Source organism: Ogataea philodendri (assembly GCF_020536065.1).
Source record: "Ogataea philodendri strain CBS6075 chromosome Unknown scaffold14, whole genome shotgun sequence".
NCBI classification, from domain to species: Eukaryota; Fungi; Ascomycota; class Pichiomycetes; order Pichiales; family Pichiaceae; genus Ogataea; species Ogataea philodendri.
In genome coordinates this window covers 16,116-32,391 of record NW_025764159.1, presented here as the reverse complement: position 1 = coordinate 32,391, position 16,276 = coordinate 16,116, and the positions used below count along the sequence as shown (strand labels likewise).

The 16,276-nt window shown below is 51.7% G+C and overlaps 13 protein-coding genes across 13 annotated transcripts; 6 read left to right on the top strand and 7 right to left on the bottom strand.

Annotated features, from left to right (window-relative positions):
- Positions 1-57: 57 nt before the first annotated feature.
- On the top strand, positions 58-1,329 carry OGAPHI_006345 (uncharacterized protein; the record flags this gene model as incomplete). Its single annotated transcript, XM_046207623.1, has 2 exons — positions 58-148; positions 683-1,329. 2 exons carry the CDS (start codon positions 58-60, stop codon positions 1,327-1,329), a joined length of 738 nt encoding a protein of 245 aa, XP_046058611.1.
- OGAPHI_006344 (uncharacterized protein) lies at positions 103-1,662 on the bottom strand (the record flags this gene model as incomplete). Its single annotated transcript, XM_046207622.1, has 1 exon — positions 103-1,662. One exon carries the CDS (start codon positions 1,660-1,662, stop codon positions 103-105), a length of 1,560 nt encoding a protein of 519 aa, XP_046058610.1.
- A 98-nt stretch (positions 1,663-1,760) lies between these two features.
- Positions 1,761-4,087, bottom strand: OGAPHI_006342 (uncharacterized protein; the record flags this gene model as incomplete). Its single annotated transcript, XM_046207620.1, has 4 exons — positions 1,761-2,168; positions 2,446-3,060; positions 3,582-3,912; positions 4,038-4,087. The coding sequence occupies 4 exons, from the start codon at positions 4,085-4,087 to the stop codon at positions 1,761-1,763; spliced, it is 1,404 nt and encodes a 467-aa protein (XP_046058608.1).
- Positions 1,870-3,411, top strand: OGAPHI_006343 (uncharacterized protein; the record flags this gene model as incomplete). Its single annotated transcript, XM_046207621.1, has 1 exon — positions 1,870-3,411. The coding sequence occupies one exon, from the start codon at positions 1,870-1,872 to the stop codon at positions 3,409-3,411; it is 1,542 nt and encodes a 513-aa protein (XP_046058609.1).
- On the top strand, positions 3,567-4,877 carry OGAPHI_006341 (uncharacterized protein; the record flags this gene model as incomplete). Its single annotated transcript, XM_046207619.1, has 1 exon — positions 3,567-4,877. The coding sequence occupies one exon, from the start codon at positions 3,567-3,569 to the stop codon at positions 4,875-4,877; it is 1,311 nt and encodes a 436-aa protein (XP_046058607.1).
- A 6-nt stretch (positions 4,878-4,883) lies between these two features.
- OGAPHI_006340 (uncharacterized protein) lies at positions 4,884-6,563 on the bottom strand (the record flags this gene model as incomplete). The annotated part of the gene is made up of 1 exon (XM_046207618.1): positions 4,884-6,563. One exon carries the CDS (start codon positions 6,561-6,563, stop codon positions 4,884-4,886), a length of 1,680 nt encoding a protein of 559 aa, XP_046058606.1.
- Positions 6,564-6,847: 284 nt separating this feature from the next.
- OGAPHI_006338 (uncharacterized protein) lies at positions 6,848-8,620 on the top strand (the record flags this gene model as incomplete). The annotated part of the gene is made up of 1 exon (XM_046207616.1): positions 6,848-8,620. The coding sequence occupies one exon, from the start codon at positions 6,848-6,850 to the stop codon at positions 8,618-8,620; it is 1,773 nt and encodes a 590-aa protein (XP_046058604.1).
- OGAPHI_006339 (uncharacterized protein) lies at positions 8,266-8,598 on the bottom strand (the record flags this gene model as incomplete). The annotated part of the gene is made up of 1 exon (XM_046207617.1): positions 8,266-8,598. One exon carries the CDS (start codon positions 8,596-8,598, stop codon positions 8,266-8,268), a length of 333 nt encoding a protein of 110 aa, XP_046058605.1.
- A 147-nt stretch (positions 8,621-8,767) lies between the features above and the next one.
- On the top strand, positions 8,768-10,826 carry OGAPHI_006337 (uncharacterized protein; the record flags this gene model as incomplete). The annotated part of the gene is made up of 2 exons (XM_046207614.1): positions 8,768-9,852; positions 9,932-10,826. 2 exons carry the CDS (start codon positions 8,768-8,770, stop codon positions 10,824-10,826), a joined length of 1,980 nt encoding a protein of 659 aa, XP_046058603.1.
- Positions 9,885-11,534, bottom strand: OGAPHI_006336 (uncharacterized protein; the record flags this gene model as incomplete). The annotated part of the gene is made up of 1 exon (XM_046207613.1): positions 9,885-11,534. One exon carries the CDS (start codon positions 11,532-11,534, stop codon positions 9,885-9,887), a length of 1,650 nt encoding a protein of 549 aa, XP_046058602.1.
- Positions 11,535-12,302: 768 nt separating this feature from the next.
- Positions 12,303-13,910, bottom strand: OGAPHI_006335 (uncharacterized protein; the record flags this gene model as incomplete). The annotated part of the gene is made up of 1 exon (XM_046207612.1): positions 12,303-13,910. The coding sequence occupies one exon, from the start codon at positions 13,908-13,910 to the stop codon at positions 12,303-12,305; it is 1,608 nt and encodes a 535-aa protein (XP_046058601.1).
- A 705-nt stretch (positions 13,911-14,615) lies between these two features.
- OGAPHI_006333 (uncharacterized protein) lies at positions 14,616-16,214 on the top strand (the record flags this gene model as incomplete). Its single annotated transcript, XM_046207610.1, has 1 exon — positions 14,616-16,214. The coding sequence occupies one exon, from the start codon at positions 14,616-14,618 to the stop codon at positions 16,212-16,214; it is 1,599 nt and encodes a 532-aa protein (XP_046058599.1).
- OGAPHI_006334 (uncharacterized protein) lies at positions 14,997-15,872 on the bottom strand (the record flags this gene model as incomplete). Its single annotated transcript, XM_046207611.1, has 2 exons — positions 14,997-15,326; positions 15,438-15,872. The coding sequence occupies 2 exons, from the start codon at positions 15,870-15,872 to the stop codon at positions 14,997-14,999; spliced, it is 765 nt and encodes a 254-aa protein (XP_046058600.1).
- Positions 16,215-16,276: the final 62 nt, after the last annotated feature.

Below are 16,276 nucleotides of genomic sequence, written 5' to 3'. Positions count from 1 at the left end.
ATGTGCTTTGATAGCAGTTCCCAGATAGGCAGGCGGGAACTTTTCTCCGCCGCGGACATGAGAAAACCTTTCAATACTGGAAACTCTGTTATCTCAAACTACTTAATATGGCAAGGTCACATCCAACGAGTCGGCCATGAACATCTGGGTATCCGACAGCTTGGCTCCACACCACGCGGTCTCAAACCCGTCGGTCTCGTTTTCCTTGCATGGCACAACAATATCTCTGTTGTAGCCATAAATACCTTCCTTCTTGAACATTTTGCCAAACTCTAAACTCACCATGTTCAGACCTTGGCAAGCATAGATCGGCTGGGTCTGGAACACAATGCCCATTTCCGCAAGGTCAAACTGCAAGTTCTTGAGCTGCTCGTCGCTGAAGCCAGCCGCCTTGTAGTCGTATCTCCCGGTGTACCCAAATCCATACGCCCGTTTGCTGTCGATCTTGCGCAGCACCTCGTGGAACCGAACAATCTCGTCCCACTTCGGAGAATCCATCCGTGCCCAGGTGGTGTCGGTGATTGGCAGCGACGCAATTGCTCTGTCGATCACGTGATCCAAAGTGTGTTTGAGGAAGTACTGGCCATCTGTGGATCTTGCTGCGTCCCAGTCGAAGAAGACTTGTTTGGCAACAACCTGAGAAGCGTGTTGTCTTCTCTGGTTGATGCTCTTGAATTTTGAGTCCTTGAAAAGGGTCAAGTATTCCTGGTACTCTTCCTTGGTAGCCACCTTCTCAACGGCCTCGTCAAAGGTCAAAAGACACGCTTTTTCCATCCACAGTTTGCGGGCAGTCTTGTAGTCCTCGCCATTGCGCTGGGCCTTGACCATTGCCTCGATCAGTGGCTCGCAGTCTGGGTTCGTGACTCCCTGGACGTAGCCGTGGTCGCGCGGGTCGATCACAGAGCTGATGTACTCGGCGTGCATGGAGTCTGCTCTGCCCATCAACAAGGTTTCTGCTCCCATGAGGTCGAGCTGGAACCGGGCAGCAGTGAGTCTTTTCAGGTACTCGCAAGTTGGAACAACAGTTCTTCCTTCGCCGATGGTGAACCGTTTCATTCCAATAGCCAGGTCGTCCAGATGGAACATGGCCACGCCGGCCTCGACAAACTTCTTGGTGAACTTCATGATTCCCGTGGTGCTGCCGAATCCCATGTCTCCGTCTGCAATCAAGGGAACCAAGTAGTCCACTTTTGGAGTGGCAGCACGTTGTTCAGGGGTCATCAGCGACCGCAAATGGTTCTGCCGTCTGTCGTGCCAGAGCTGCGAATTGACCAGTTTCTGGACGGTGTTTGGAACGGTGTCCCACGGATAGTCTGCCGTGTCCATTGAAGGCTCTGCAACGTTGGACAGACCGCACACTGCTCCACTAACATAGCCGATCTCAAGACCCGACTTGGACAGCTGCGAGAGCAAGATTGGATCGACCGCGCCGTACGTGAGCAACGGCTCCTTTTTGGCGATCTTCTCCTCAAACAAGTTCCACAGCTTGACGGCCTGCTGCGACGAGACCTGGTGGTTGAGCTCGATGGAGTTGCGCATCACGGCCACGTCTCTGGCACTGTATGGCCTTTTCAGCCTGGCCTGTTTTTCGGACGCCCACCATTTTTCGATGCTGGCGATCTCTGATTGGATTCTTTCCTCTTCTTGGTCTCTGATAGTCATGATTGTGCACCGATAAGGCAGCAGGCTTCGTTATATATGGGACTCTGGTTTGGAGCCATTGCCTAAACAGGCAATTTAGGACTCGAACCTCCGTTCTCTTATCGCGATAATCCTCGAGATCCCGATACCACAGGTGCGATAACTTCCCGTGCAAGATAACAACCGAAAATATAAGACCGCGCTGGTGTCGGGTTGACAACGAAACCAATGACCGAAAAGAAGAACGAGACAGTGAGTCTCAGAGAGGCAAGCATGGCTTCATTCGAGGAGACAAAAGTCGAACTTATCGACGAGGACACGGACGATATTGGAGCCAAATACATCCATCTGATTAAGGACGGGTACACCAAGAAGGAGCTCAAATGGGCCAAACTTAAGGTCGACTTAAACCTGGTGCCATTCTTGTGGCTAAATGTTTCAATTGCTGCTATGGATAAGGTCACTTCCTCGACGGCTGCGTTGTACGGTCTTAAAACTGACCTCCACCTAAAAGGTGACGAGTACAGCTGGATTGGATCCTCGTTCTACTTTGGGTACCTGATCTTCTGCTTTCCAGCGGGCTGGTTATTGCAGAGATTCCCGCTCATCACTGTTGGTTCTGTTGCGTTTGTTATTTGGGGCTGTATTCTTATTGGTTCAGGGTTCTGTAAGTCGTTTGTTCCGATGATTGTGACCCGTGTTTTGCTCGGGATGTTTGAGTCGCCCGTGGTTGCCATGACGTTGCTGGTGATTTCTGGGTTCTACACAAGAGAAGAGCAGCCGCTCAGAACAGGACTCATGTACACGGGACTCTCCACGATCTTCACGGGTCCTATTGGGTATGCTGTTGGAGGCTACAAGGAGCACTGGTTCCAGCCATGGCGGTCTTTCTACTGGATTACCGGCGGAATGTCCATCGCTTGGGGAATAATTATCTATTTCCTGCTTCCAAGCAGTCCAGTCAACTGTTTCTGGCTTTCTGAGAAGGAAAAGGCCATCATTATCCATCAGGTGAAAAAGAACCAAACAGGTATCAAGTCGGAGCACTGGAAATGGAGCCAGTTCAGAGAAGCGTTGCTGGACCCAAAGGTGTGGGCCATGTTCTGGTTCCAGATCTTTATTTCCATTCCTAACGGTGGTCTTACCAACTTCTCGCCGCTTATCGTGAAAGGACTGGGTTGGTCGTCCAGATACTCTGCTTTGCTCGGAACCGTCAACGGAGTGATGCAGACGGCTTCTTCTTGGATGACCACGTTCATGATCTACTTCATCGAGAGAAAATGGCCCAACTCCAAGGCCAGAGGTCTGGTCATGATCGGAAACCTGATTCCGGCCCTGGTTGCAACCATCTTGCTGTACACGCTTCCGTTCTCCAACGCCAAAGGCCGGCTGATCTCCATGTACTTCGCGTTCTTCTACCTCGGCCCGTACATTGCTTCGCTGACTCTGATCCAAGCAAACACGGCCGGCTACACGAAGAAAGTCACGTGCAACGCCATCTACTTTGTTGCGTACTCGGTGTCCAACATCATTGGCCCGCAGTTCTTCAAAGAGAGCCAGGCTCCGCAGTATCCGCTAGGAATTGGCTCTATTTTCGGAGCCTACGCACTCAGTGTGATCTCGCTAGTCATATATATGTTGCTGTGCTACTGGGACAACCGCAGAAGAGAGGCCAAGGATCCGGGCGGACTCAAGGCCGAGGATCACCAGGATACCGACTTCAAGGACCTCACCGACCTGCAAAACGTCCATTTCCGGTACAAGTGGTGAGGTTCTGGAGCAGCACCCTTGCTATCTGGACACTCTCCAACCGTTATCAGGGCTTTGTCCCAATGGGGAAATGTGCCAGTCTGTTCCCGCTTTCCTTATTTGATTTATCGATAAATATTTATAGCTAGTTTTCCCAATCTTTACTACACTCAGAAATGCCTCCCAAGTACAACTTCTTCCGCGGCCACCCATCTGCGGAGCTGCTCCCCGCCAAGCAGGTGCTCGATGCCACCCATACCGTTTATGAGCGGGTGATTCTGGACGAAAACCACTACGATGACGTGCTCAACAGGCACCCACTGCAGTACGGCTGTGATCTGGGCAATCTCGAGGTCCGTACGGCCATTGCCGATTGGAACACCCGCCAGTTCGGGCTCAAAGTGCCCAGTGACCCCCGCTGCATCAACATGACCAACGGGGCCAGCTACGGAATCATGAACATCCTTGCACAAACAACTTCCCCCCACAACGGACTCACCAGAAGAGCGTTCTTGGTGACCCCTACGTACTTCCTGATCAATACCACGTTCATCGACGCCGGGTTCGGGGGTAAGCTATCGGGGATCGAGGAGCTCGAGGACGGCCAGATCGACCTGGACGAGTTTGCCCGGCAATTGGAATACTACGACTCGTTGGAGGAGATAAGATCCCCCACCGAGGAAGATCTGAAGGCCATCCAGCACCCAAAAAAGCTCCCCAAAAAGATCTATAGATACGTTTTGTACGTGACACCAACGTTCTCCAACCCAAGAGGCGGCACATTGACTGCGGAAACCCGGTACAAGCTCGTGGAGCTGGCAAGAAAGCACGATATGCTGATTATCTGTGATGATGTCTACGACTTGCTGGACTACACAGTTCCAAGCACAGAGACCCCTAAGCTTGTTCCGCGGATCGTGTACTGCGACAAGGAGACACTGACGGACCCCAACAGCCCCGGCAACACCGTTTCGAATGCCACTTTCTCCAAGCTTGTGGGGCCCGGTTTGCGTGTGGGGTGGCAGGAAACTGTTTCCCCCACACTGACAAAACTGATCGACCAAGGTGGAGCACATATCTCTGGAGGGTCCCCGGCACATACCAACAGCGTGATAATCGGCGAGCTGATTGTTTCTGGCGAGATGGACAAGATTGTGACTGGGCTGAGGGAAGCGTACACCGAACGGTCCAAGGCTCTTCATGAAGCTGTTGAAAAGTACATGCCAAAGGGCACCGTTGTGAGTGGGGGTGACGGAGGGTATTTCGTGTGGGTGACGTTGCCCGAGGAGTACGACTGTCGACTGAGTTGCGAAAAGGCGGCGGAACAGGGGCTTCTTCTGGCAAACGGCGACCATTTCGAGGTGGTGGGCGACAGCCGCGGATGGGGGTCCCGTGCTGCACGGCTGTCTCTCAGTTTCCTGTCCCAGGAGGCCATCGTTGAAGGAATTAAATTGTGGGGGCAGATTTGCAACCAGTGCAGAAAATAGATATAATTATAATGGCAGCAGATCTATTCCCGCCTGTAACCATGTTTTCCCCGCCAGGATCTCCTCGAGCGGCGTGTTTGTGGTCCATACGGCGTCTGCGAGCGAGGTGATCATCGAGAAGCTCGGCGACTTGAACGTTTTCTCGGCCTTTTCGAGCTCCGGCCTAAAGTCGCGGAAATTGGTGGCTATCTGCATCACGGGCCACACCATATGGGCCACGACACGCAGCGACTTGTCGAGCGACACGTACACGTCAACGAACTCGAGCGCCAGCTGCTGAATGATCTGTTTGTACTCTGTGTGGGGCTTGACGGTGTCGAGGAGCAGCGTGAGAATGGCCAGCGACCAGCACTGGGCCACTTTGAGCCGGACAACAAAGTACGAGTTTTGCGTGTAGGCGCCGGATTTCGGGGGATCCACATTGAAACTCACGTACATGCGGTAATTGGCTAGCTCTGTGCGCAGCTCCGCAAACAGCCGCTTGATTTCTGCGCCCGTGAGACGGTTGTATCTGATGCCGTTTCGGAGGTGGCACAATTTGGACATGCACACGAAAAGCTCTCCTGGACAGCCACTCTGTTGCTCGATCAGGTGGTCGACGTCGTACCAGTGTGGGTTACAGTAGGGAGTGCGACAGTCCGGTGATACGAGCGACGAAACGGTGTCCCACCAGGCCATGGTGGTGCACAGAGACTCGCTGGCCTGGAAAGAGTCCAGAGTGCTTCTTAGCGACCCGTTTTCGAGCAAACTGGCGAAAAGCTTGAAAAACACCCTGCACAGCGCCGACCTTCCGTTCTCCAGAATCCCGTATAGCACCTGGACAAAGATCATGAAGGACAGAAAAAAGATCGGGGTGTCTGTTTGAAGAATGTTATCCACAGAGATGATTTTGTTGATACCGCTTTCCACGTCGTTATAGACGAGCGAGTCCAATAGATCGTGGTTCTGGATGAAGTTCAGTAGATAGTCCATAGTTCTGTTGATGTTAAGCGCGCCTGTTTCGAGCAGCTTGTGTTTGAGTGCCTGGTCGTCCACTGCCGCAGCCATATGCAAACAGCCCAGCGAGACAAAGCAGCTTTTCACCACGTCTTTGTCGCCGTACTTGACGGCCAGACTGGGCCATTTCTGGTTGGACTGCGCGGATATCGCCGGCAGCAGTTTCGTGAAGAAGTGCCGCACAATGTCCACCTCCTCGCCGTCTGCGAGGTCGAGCCGGCTAAAGATCTCTTCCAGATGGTACTCTCCGTTCTTGTCCATGTAGGGGCTGAGGGATTGCGGTTCAAGGGGCTCGAGCAGGTCGAGGTTGATGGCGGCGGTGTTCTGCTGGGAGGACGACTCAACAAGCTGTTTCCATGTGTTTCTGAGGACGGAGTAGAAGCCGGACTCGTCGTCAACAGAGCGTCTTTTCGCGGATCTTGGGTGGGGGTCTTTGCTGCCGCGCTTTGCGCGCGACAGGTGGGGGGTCACGTCGCTGCCGCCGTCTGGTTTTTGGAACAGTTCCGTTTCCGGGATCATGTTGGCCAGCATGCGAGGTTTGGGCACGGCCACGGCCGCGGGCAGTCTTTCTGGGCCCGACTGCGGGCTGGAGCGCTCGCAGACCCGTCCTGAGGTGAGGCAGTTGAGGCATTCGGGCACGCTGCCGTCGCAGTGGAGGGTGAGGTCCCTGCAAGTGCGGCACGAGTTCATTGTGGGTGAAAATCAGGTGAAAAATATCGGGGTGGGCGGTGTTGAGTAGCAGCATGTGGGGGGAACCAGCACAGTTAGGCATTGAGAAGCGCCAATCCCAGCAGGAAAGAGCTGAATGGAACAGTCAGCTCTCGACCAATTCCAGGAAGAGCCCGTGTGGCGCGTCCGTGCAAGTTTGTCACCACCCGCCGGTGTTTGTATCCTATCGTGAAAAATATACTCGATTCGGCAAATCTGTGCATAAATTTCTGATAAGAAAATCAACACTGGCACTCCAGCGACGAATGGGCAAGGTGAGGAGAGCGTGCACGAGCTGCAAGCGGCGGCGGGTGAAGTGCAACTTCGAGATTCCATGCAGCCGATGCATTGACCGCGACCGCGCGAGTCTGTGCACGCGGGACCCCGTGGAGTCGGACGTTCTACTTGCCAAGGGCCAGGAGGACGAGCTATTTTTTGCCCGGGAGAACAAGGTGTTGAAGCGGCGGATCCGCGAGCTCGAGGAGACGATATTTCAGGAGGCCAAGGCGCGCGGGGCGGCCAGCCGTGCAACCTTTACGAGTCGGAACTCGAGTCCCGTTGCCGTGGATCACGATAGGGCCTGGAAAACGTACGCACAGACGGTGGGGGCTTTGAAACAGGCGCTTGTGGAGCGGTTCACAGACGTCGACAGTCTCTACGCGCAAGATATCGAGGAATGGGCGCTTTTCAAGAGCACCACCCCGACCTCGGCGAAAACAGAGATCTGGAACCAGCAGCTACGGATGGTCAATTCCATCGACAAGTCGCAGTCCGATATCATTCTCCAGGCCGCCGTGGATGTCTCGTTTCTGCACAATGTCCTGGACACAGACGAGTTCCTGCTACAGTACAACAATTACTGGCAAACAGAGCAGGAGAAACACGTTACTCCGTTTTACTCGAAAAACGAGAAAACGTACTTGTTCATGTCGCAATACTACGCCATGATGTGCATTGGCTCGTACTACTCGGACGACGCGCTGCAAAAACGTCTCGGGTACTCGGATGCAGACTGGGACTCGCTGTCGCGGGCGTTTTTCTCGTGTGCGTACCACTGTCTCTCACGGGGCCGTTTTTTAACGTACCCTGATCTGCGAGCGATCCAGTCGTTTGGACTCATGCGGATCTGCTGTCAGGTGGTTGGCGGGGTGGACTTGCAGTACTCACTGCTGGGAAACTTCTGCTACCATGCACGCAATCTCGACCTGGACAAACTCACCGAAAACGATGACCAGCTTAAAATCCGGTGCTGGTGGTCGCTGGTGATCACAGACTGGTACGACAGCGACTTCCGCACGTCGATGATCATGGTGGACAGTTTCACGACGCCGTTGCCGAACCGCTGGATCGCTCCCAAGCTCATCAACGAGCAAAACATGTACCAGATCATGGGGTGTCGGGTGTCCACCATCAAGAAACGGTACTATTTTGCTCCCAGACTGTCGGCGCAACACCTGCGAATTGCCGAGTCTGAGCTGCTCGACCTGGAGAAACAGACCATAGCAGACCTCAGCTACGCCAGCTCCTCGTTCACGGCCACCTACTCCAGGTTTCTCGCAGAGTATCTCTTTCTGTACGAACGGCTCACCATTTACTGTCGAATGTGCGAGTTTTGCCCCAAACACGAGTGGCTGGCCAGTTACTATGCGAAATGCGTCTCGTGTGCAACAGACATCCTGCTGACTTACACCAGCGATGAAACACCAGCAATGTACCGCAAGCCGTGGTTCATGCCGGACGTGGCAGTGTCTGCTGCGCTGTTTCTTCTGGTGGACTTGGCTTCCAACAAGGACACCCAGCTCAACAAACCACAGGTCCTTGGTCTTGCGGAGAAACTGCTTGTCGTGCTGCGCTCGTATCGCCAAACCATCCGGCCAGCTTTGCGGGGTGCGTACATTGTTGAGAAACTGATGCACGTTTCGTTTGGAAGACCAAAGTCTGCGACTCCAATGGCCAATCCCTGGACCGAAGACCGAGGATGGCGCGAGTTCGTGAGCTCATTGGACGAGTTCACCATGAAAACAGACTTCATGTGGTGACAGCATCGGAGATGGCTACAATTTAAGTCTTCTCCGGCTATTTGTTTATCTCCGTGCATATCTAAACTTTATTTCCGGTAAACCATTATTGATGAACAAACAGTATAAAACCCAGTGCCTTGGCCCATAGCCGTATTAGCAGTCAAAATGTCCACTTACAAAGCGCTAGTTTGCCACAAGTACGGCGAGCCGCTGAAAATCGAACAGGTGCCGCTTCCAGAACCCGTTTCTGGCTGTGCAGTCGTCAAGGTGATCTCGAGTGCCGTTTTCAAAAGAGTCAAGGAACTGATCACGTTCGAACACCCGGTGTTCAGTACGCCGCTGCCATTTGTGCCTGGCGGCTACGGCGTGGGCCGCGTCGTGTCAGTGGGCCCGGGCGGCCACCTGAAAACAGGCCAGCTGGTTTATCTGGACTCGCTTGTCACGTCACGTGAGAGTCCGCAGGAGATGATCATCAAGGGCGGGTTTGGCGGTATTTCCGCCGAGTCCAAGGAGCTCTCCAAGCTCAGATACAAAAGAGACGGGTATTTGCAGGAGTACGCCCTTGTCGACATCGACGATTGCTACCCGATCGACGAGTCGGCTCTCGGGGAGCACAGCGTGCACTACGTGAACAATATTGGGCCGTTTCTGGTTCCGTACGCCGGATTCCGTGCAGCCAACCTCAAAGCAGGCGAGACTGTGATCATCTCGCCAGCCACAGGTAAGTTCAGCGGCGCGGCAGTTGCCGTTGCCTCGGCGCTGGGAGCAAAAGTCGTTGCTGTTGGTAGAAACAAGGCTGTGCTCGAACGGTACACAAAGACGCTTCCCAACGTCTCTGCTGTGACTCTTACCGGAGACAAAGCTGCAGATTCAGCCGCATTGGCACACTTTGGTCCTGCAGATGTTTTTCTGGACCTGAACCCTGTTGGTGTGCCAAAGAACCCGAACTTCGACGTTTGTTTCCAAGCTCTTGGCTACGGCGGCCGGGCTCTATTGCAAGGATTCTCCACGGAGCCGCTATCGATTGACTACAGCTCTATGGCGTTCAAAAACATTTCCATTGTGTCCAAGGCGATGTATACTCGCGCGGAGGCCCAGGATCTGGTGAAGCTGTTCAACTCGAAAAGTCTGCGGTATTGGGAGATATTCCGCACACAGGTGTTTGGAATCGACGAGTTCGAGGCCGCGTTTGCAGCAGCAGACACGGCCACCAGCTGGGACGATCTCGTGGTGATTGAGTTTAATAAAGAGTAATATTACTAACATGAACAAATATATATTCTCAAGCGAGGAAGAACCAGATCTTCTCAAGCCAATTGCGCGGAACAGGCTCGACGTACTCGGCAGCCTCCTTTTCGACCTGTTCAAGGCCGGTGATACAGTCGATTTCTTCAGGCGGACCAAACAGCTTGAAGTTTCTGTACCACAGAGTGTGGCCGACGTAAAGCACGAAGATGATAGGGATGGTGATGTAGGCAGCAAAGAAGTCGCTGACGTTGAAGTCGAAGAAAACGCCGTATCCGTTGGTGAGGGTAATGAGCGTGAAGAAGATCAGACTGGCCCATGCTCCAATCATTTGAAGCGGTGGTCTGAAGGTGACTCTGTCGTCAAGACCATGGTAGGTGATGGCCTTTCTGAAACGGATATAGGTGATCGACACAAGGATCCAAGAGATGAATCCAGACACGGTGGAGATGTTGGACAGCCAGGTGAACACGATCGACGAGGAGTCGGAGCAGTTCAAGTAGACCACCAAGGAAATGACACCGGTCAGAATGACAGCCACGTACGGCACACCGTTCTTGGAGCAACGAGCAAAGATAGACGGCACCTCGCCTTGGAGAGCCATGGAGTGCAGAGTTCTGGTGGCGGAGTAAAAGAGCGAGTTTCCACAGGAGTAGGCGGACGTGAGGATACAGGCGTTGACAATATGGTTCAACACCTTGATTCCGGCGTTCTGGATTCCAATAACGTATGGAGATCCAGCAGCTCCGGAAGCACCCTCATTGACGGCATTCATCAAACGGTCGCTATTGGAAGGCACCATGATTCCAATAACGAGAACACCAAGAACGTAGAAGATGGCCAATCTGAAAACGAAACGTCTGCAGGCTTTTGGCAAGTTATGTCTTGGGGCCTCGGACTCAGCAGAACAACTGGTGACCAGTTCTGGCGACAAAACAAAGGCGAAAGCACTTTTCACAATAGCTGTCCAGCAGGCTAAGAATTTTCCGGTGTTTCCTGGGGCCAAATGCTCAACAAAGGCACCAGGGTGGTTCCAGTAATGGAAACCTAAAACACCGTTGGAAGCAGGAGCTCCACCAAAGAAAATCACCACTCCGACAATGATCAGACCGGTGATGGTAAAAACCTTAATACTAGAGATCCAGAACTCGACCTCACCGAAGTACTTGACGGCACAGCAGTTTAATGCGACGGTGGAAACCCAGAAAATCGAGATAAATATAGCAACGTTGGCGTCGGTCCAGTATTCGATGACAAAAGCGGAAGCAGACATTTCTGCCGGGGCAATCAGTGCCTGAGCATAGTAGAGATTGAGTCCGGCAGCAAAAGCGATGGACTTGTTACCAGTGTACCGCTCACAAAGGGCGTACATGGTGGATTTTCCAGAAATCGGAAGATATGAAACCATCTCACCAAGTTGGTTCATTATGGCCCAAACAAAATAGGACAAGATCAGGTATCCGACAAGTAGACCCGCAGGACCACACGCAGTCAAGGTGCCACCTGTACCGACGAAAAGTCCGGTTCCAATAGCACCCCCGAGGGCAATAAGCTGAACGTGTCTGCTCTTCAGACCTCTGTGAACCTCGGTGTTGTAACCCTTGGCTGAACTCACCTCCTCGGTGTCAACCAAGTAATTGGACTTACTGTGCATCGATATGCTACCAACTGGTTGTTGTTTCTCCATTTTTGGTGCAAATATTCGTCCGTCTTGATCCATATATATATGCTCAAACTAGCGACTCGGAAAATCCCTGCAAAAATGCAACTTTGTTTGCAGATAGATAACACCTGCAGCTTATCTTTCGACACCACGAGAAAAAACCCTATGATCACGGCATTGTACTAATTGGGAAACTGCGGCTGTGTGTCAAGCAGCGCTTAATGGTTTCGCTCTGGTCCAATCTTTCACGCCATACATGCATCAATAGACGGTGGACCTTCTGTTTGTTGGGGCACAGCTGCCGGGAACTGGCTGACGTGATCAAAATTTCTGCCCTCGCGCTATTTCCTCTAAGCGGGACGGTTGCTGACATAAGCATCCAGGCGTACGGGAGGCTGATAAGGTTTCGTAGGAAGCAGTTAGCGACTGAAATACGATAACGACATGATAGCGAAAAACGCTCGGCGAATGCTCTCCGCACGTTCAAGGTGTACCAACGTACCAAATCCGTCGAGTTCCATCACTCTGCAGCTTCGTGTTGGCGCGCCATCGTGGCCTTGCTTATCTCTGGAAAAGTTTTCACACCTTGCACCGTTTTGCAGCTAATGCCACAGGGTAGGTTTGGACGATCTTAGCGAGCGGTCGAGCAAATCAGGTCTTCGCAAGAAAGTGTGTGCGAGGTGTGTCCTGCGCAAAAGCAATCTCCGTGGGAGCTCGCCTAGATTTCCCCGTACCGCCCGTTACAGCAAATTCAAACCTTATTCTCGCTAATAGTAGCTAAACACATCTCTCTCACAAATGGCCTTGCATATGCTTGAGCTCATCTGTGTCGTAGTCGTACACACACTTTCCTTCGAAATATGTCTTTTTCACAATCGTGTCTGCCACAGACTCGCATTCCACCATGTTACGGTCCAGAACAATGAAATTAGCCAGCTTTCCGGCCTCGATAGAGCCTTCCGTGGACTCTCTGCCCACCGCTTTGGCTCCGTCCAGAGTCACGATCCGTAGAATGTCCTCTCGTTTCATGTCCCAGCCGTGTTTCTTTTCCATCAGGGCCTGCAGACCTGGGAAAATGTTTGGGGTGTCTGGAGCAAACACCCAGTCGGAACCGATGGTCAACAACGCTCCAGCGTCCTGCAGAGTGTTGAATGGATAAACACTCTTTGGGTTCACTTCTGGCTGGAAGTCTGGGTCGTGCCAAATAGCTGGCGACATCTCCGCAGTGATGTTTAGCGGTTTGTACCGTTGACAGTCTGCCGCGGTAACGTCCATGTTATGGGCCAGTTCGTGGCGGGGACCGTTCGGATTGGCCTTGCGCAGCTCCTCGAAACAGTCCAGCGCAAACTTGGCCGATCCCTGGCCGCAAACGTGCACTTTGCAAGTACGTCCTTCGGCGTCGAACCTTTCGATGGCCTTTTTGAACGTTTCAGGAGGAATCAACAATCTCGAATAGTCAACCTCGCCGTCGTCTGTCAACGGACAGTGAGTCTCGTGAGGATGCCAAGGAACTCCGTCAATCCAGCACTTGGTGAACATCGGGTTGAAATGCTTGGACTTATAGTTTTTAGCATTCCACAAAGCATGGTGCAATGAACCAACAGATTCCTGTGGGAATGCTCCAACACCATAGAACACCACGTGTGCGTCGAGGTTGATGGTCAGAGTGCCTTTTTCCTCGAGCTTCTTGGCCGCCTCCAAATACACCGTGTTGGCCGAAGCTTCCTGAACGGTGGTGAAGCCAAACCGGTTGGCCATCTTGACACCGTACTCCAAGGCAACAACGTTGTCCTCGGGACGGCCCTTTGGCAACGAAGCAAACATCCGCGTGGCAGCTCCTTCGACAAGCTCTCCCGTGATTGTGCCATCTTCTCTGCGAACATAGTATCCGTCCCAAGGGTCGACGGGATTTTCTTCGTATCCAGCAGCACGAAGGGCAGCAGTGTTGGCAAAGATGTTGTGGGTGGTGTACTCACGAATGACCACGGGCTGGTCGCCGAAAGCATCGTCCAAAAATTGCCGGTCGGGTTTTTCGTCTTTGAAACTGGCATAGTGGTAGAAATTACCAACGAGCCAATTCGAAACCGTTCCCAAATGCGCACACGCACCAGATGCATACTCCTTGAACTTATGGACGATCTCCTCCTGGGATCCTGAGGTTCCAAGCTTGGCTTCGAACAACTTTTCCTCGGAAGCCATCAAAAGGTGGCAATGAGCGTCATGCATTCCTGGCATGACGAATTGGCCCTCCAGGTCGACGACCTTGGCTGGGTCAGTGGCCATGACCTCCTTCGAGGTGCCAACAAGGCCGAAAGTTCCATCAGCTTGAACCAAAAATGCTTCTGCCCATTTTTGAGCAGAAATGGTATAGATTTTTCCGTTAATGTATGCGGTTGACATTGCTGGATAAGTGGAAAAACGGTGTGCTTCTTATAAGCAGAACGACGCTCATATTGAGGAACTTTTCGCCCAAAGAAGCAAAGCCAAAGACATCAATTTTGGTAAATCTTCAATAGACGAAAGCTTTTCCCAATTTGGATACGATGGCTACTGAAACGGCCAAGGGGATATCAAATCTGCTCGACGATGGCATATTATGTCCAAGAAAAGTATAATTGTTGCACTTTCTGATAAGACACCTGTCCCTGATAGTCCAACCTGTCATAAAATAGCCCTATGGAGACCAAAACTCCAGTCAAGACCGTTATCTCTTATCAAACTTTGTTCACATGCAGAGCAACACTGCCGTGGCTCAAATTCTATTGTCTTTTAAGGGACTTAAGTCGATGTATTGTCGTGGACGACCTATTTCAACAATGTCTCGATCGTCATCCAACAGTTTTCTCGTCGATTGGGCAACGGAGTTCAGCTCTTCATTACCTGTTTGGGGACAGATAAAAGTGGAACTTCTTAAATGGATTTCAATTGGTGCACCAATTTGGGTCTAGCCACTTATCGTCTGATGCTGATCATCTCTATTCAGTCATTTTCTCCCTTGGCTGTTATCTGGGGGCTCCAATTTCGGATCGTATGACCTGTTCTGTCTCGGGGAGACAAATGTATAAAATGGTGTTTGAGTGTTTGGACATTTCTAGCCACATCACTATGACAGAAACTCGCATTCCAGGCACTATTCACCTTATTGACCTTGACGGCAACCTCGACGTCAGACACGAGGGTAACAAGGACATTGTTCTTGTTCCCCAGCCAACAGATGACCCCGAGGACCCGCTCAACTGGTCCAAGTCTCGTAAAAGACTTCTCGCCATGTGCTTGATTATTGCCGTTTTCTCGGCAGACATCTTGAGTACTTCGCTTTCGGCGGCCTTATTATCGGTCGAAGAGAGCACAGGAATTCCCCTGGCAAATCTCAACACTGGTGTTGGTATTCAATACTTGTTCTTTGGCTGGTCCAATTTGCTATGGCAACCATTTGGCCTGAACTATGGTCGCAGACCTGCTATTTTGCTTGGAGGACTTGGCTGTTTATTGTGCACCATCTGGTCGGCCTATGTTAAAAGTACTGGTGAATGGTACATCAACAGAATTTTGGTTGGCTCTTTCTATGGCCCAATTGAAACGCTGATTGAAGTTTGCATTTCCGACGTTTTCTTCGCTCATGAACGTGGAGGATGGATCGCCTGGTACTGCTGGACCCTGTTCAACATTCCTTTCCTGTGTGGTATCCCTGCTGGATACATTGTGGACAGACTGGGATGGAAATGGATTCCATACATTTGGTCCATCATTGCTGCCGGTTGCTGGGTGTTCATCTTCTTTTTCCTCGAGGAAACCATGTACCATCGCAACCCTGCGCTAGAGATGGACGGAGTTCAGGGTGCTGTTTCCGTGAACAACACCAACTCCCCGGATAACGAGAAGGAAAAGAACCAGATTGTTGTGGACGAGGTTGCTTCTTCTGGCTACCCGAGAAAAACGTTCATGGAGAAGCTCAAGTTCTGGGGAGCACGCAATCCCGACCAGAAGAACACGTTCTTCCAATCGATGTGGATTCCGTTCTATTTGGTCAGATACCCGGCCATTGCGTTCGGAGGACTTGTTGTTGGAGCTGTTCTTTCCTGGTTCAATGTTGTCAACGCTACATTGGCAGATATCCTCGCATCTCCTCCATACAACATGTCTGGAGAAATGATTGGAGTGTTCTTTGCTTCTCCTTTTGTTGGCATTTCTGTCGGATCCTACTTCTCCGGAAAGATCGTTGATACCTGGTCCACAATGCGTGCCAGAAAGGCCCATGGATACAGAGAACCAGAGGAAAGACTGTGGGTTTCTGTGATCCCAATGATCATCCATCCATTTGGCTGTTTCCTGTTTGGAATTGGTGCTCACCACGAGGTCCATTGGGTTGGTTTAGCTTTTGGACTAGCAATGATCTGTTCCACGTTTCCGATGGGATCTGCGGTCGCAATCAATTACATCATTGACTGCTACAAAGAAGTTTCCGGTGACGGATTGGTGACGATGATTCTGATTCGGAACTCTATGGGATTCGGGTTCTCGTATGCGGTGACTCCGTGGCTGGATGCCGTGGGGGTTCAGAACCTGTACATTGCCATTGGATGCATTGGTATGTTTTTCTGGGCAATTTCGTTTGTGATGATTGCTTTAGGAAAGAAGTTCAGAAGAATGTCTGCGTCGTCGTACTGGCGCTTAATCGATAAATATGAGCTTCACGCCCATTAATCACGTTAAATAGGGATCAATGCTTTTTTTACAGAAATTTCCATGAAAAATAAATTCAGGCA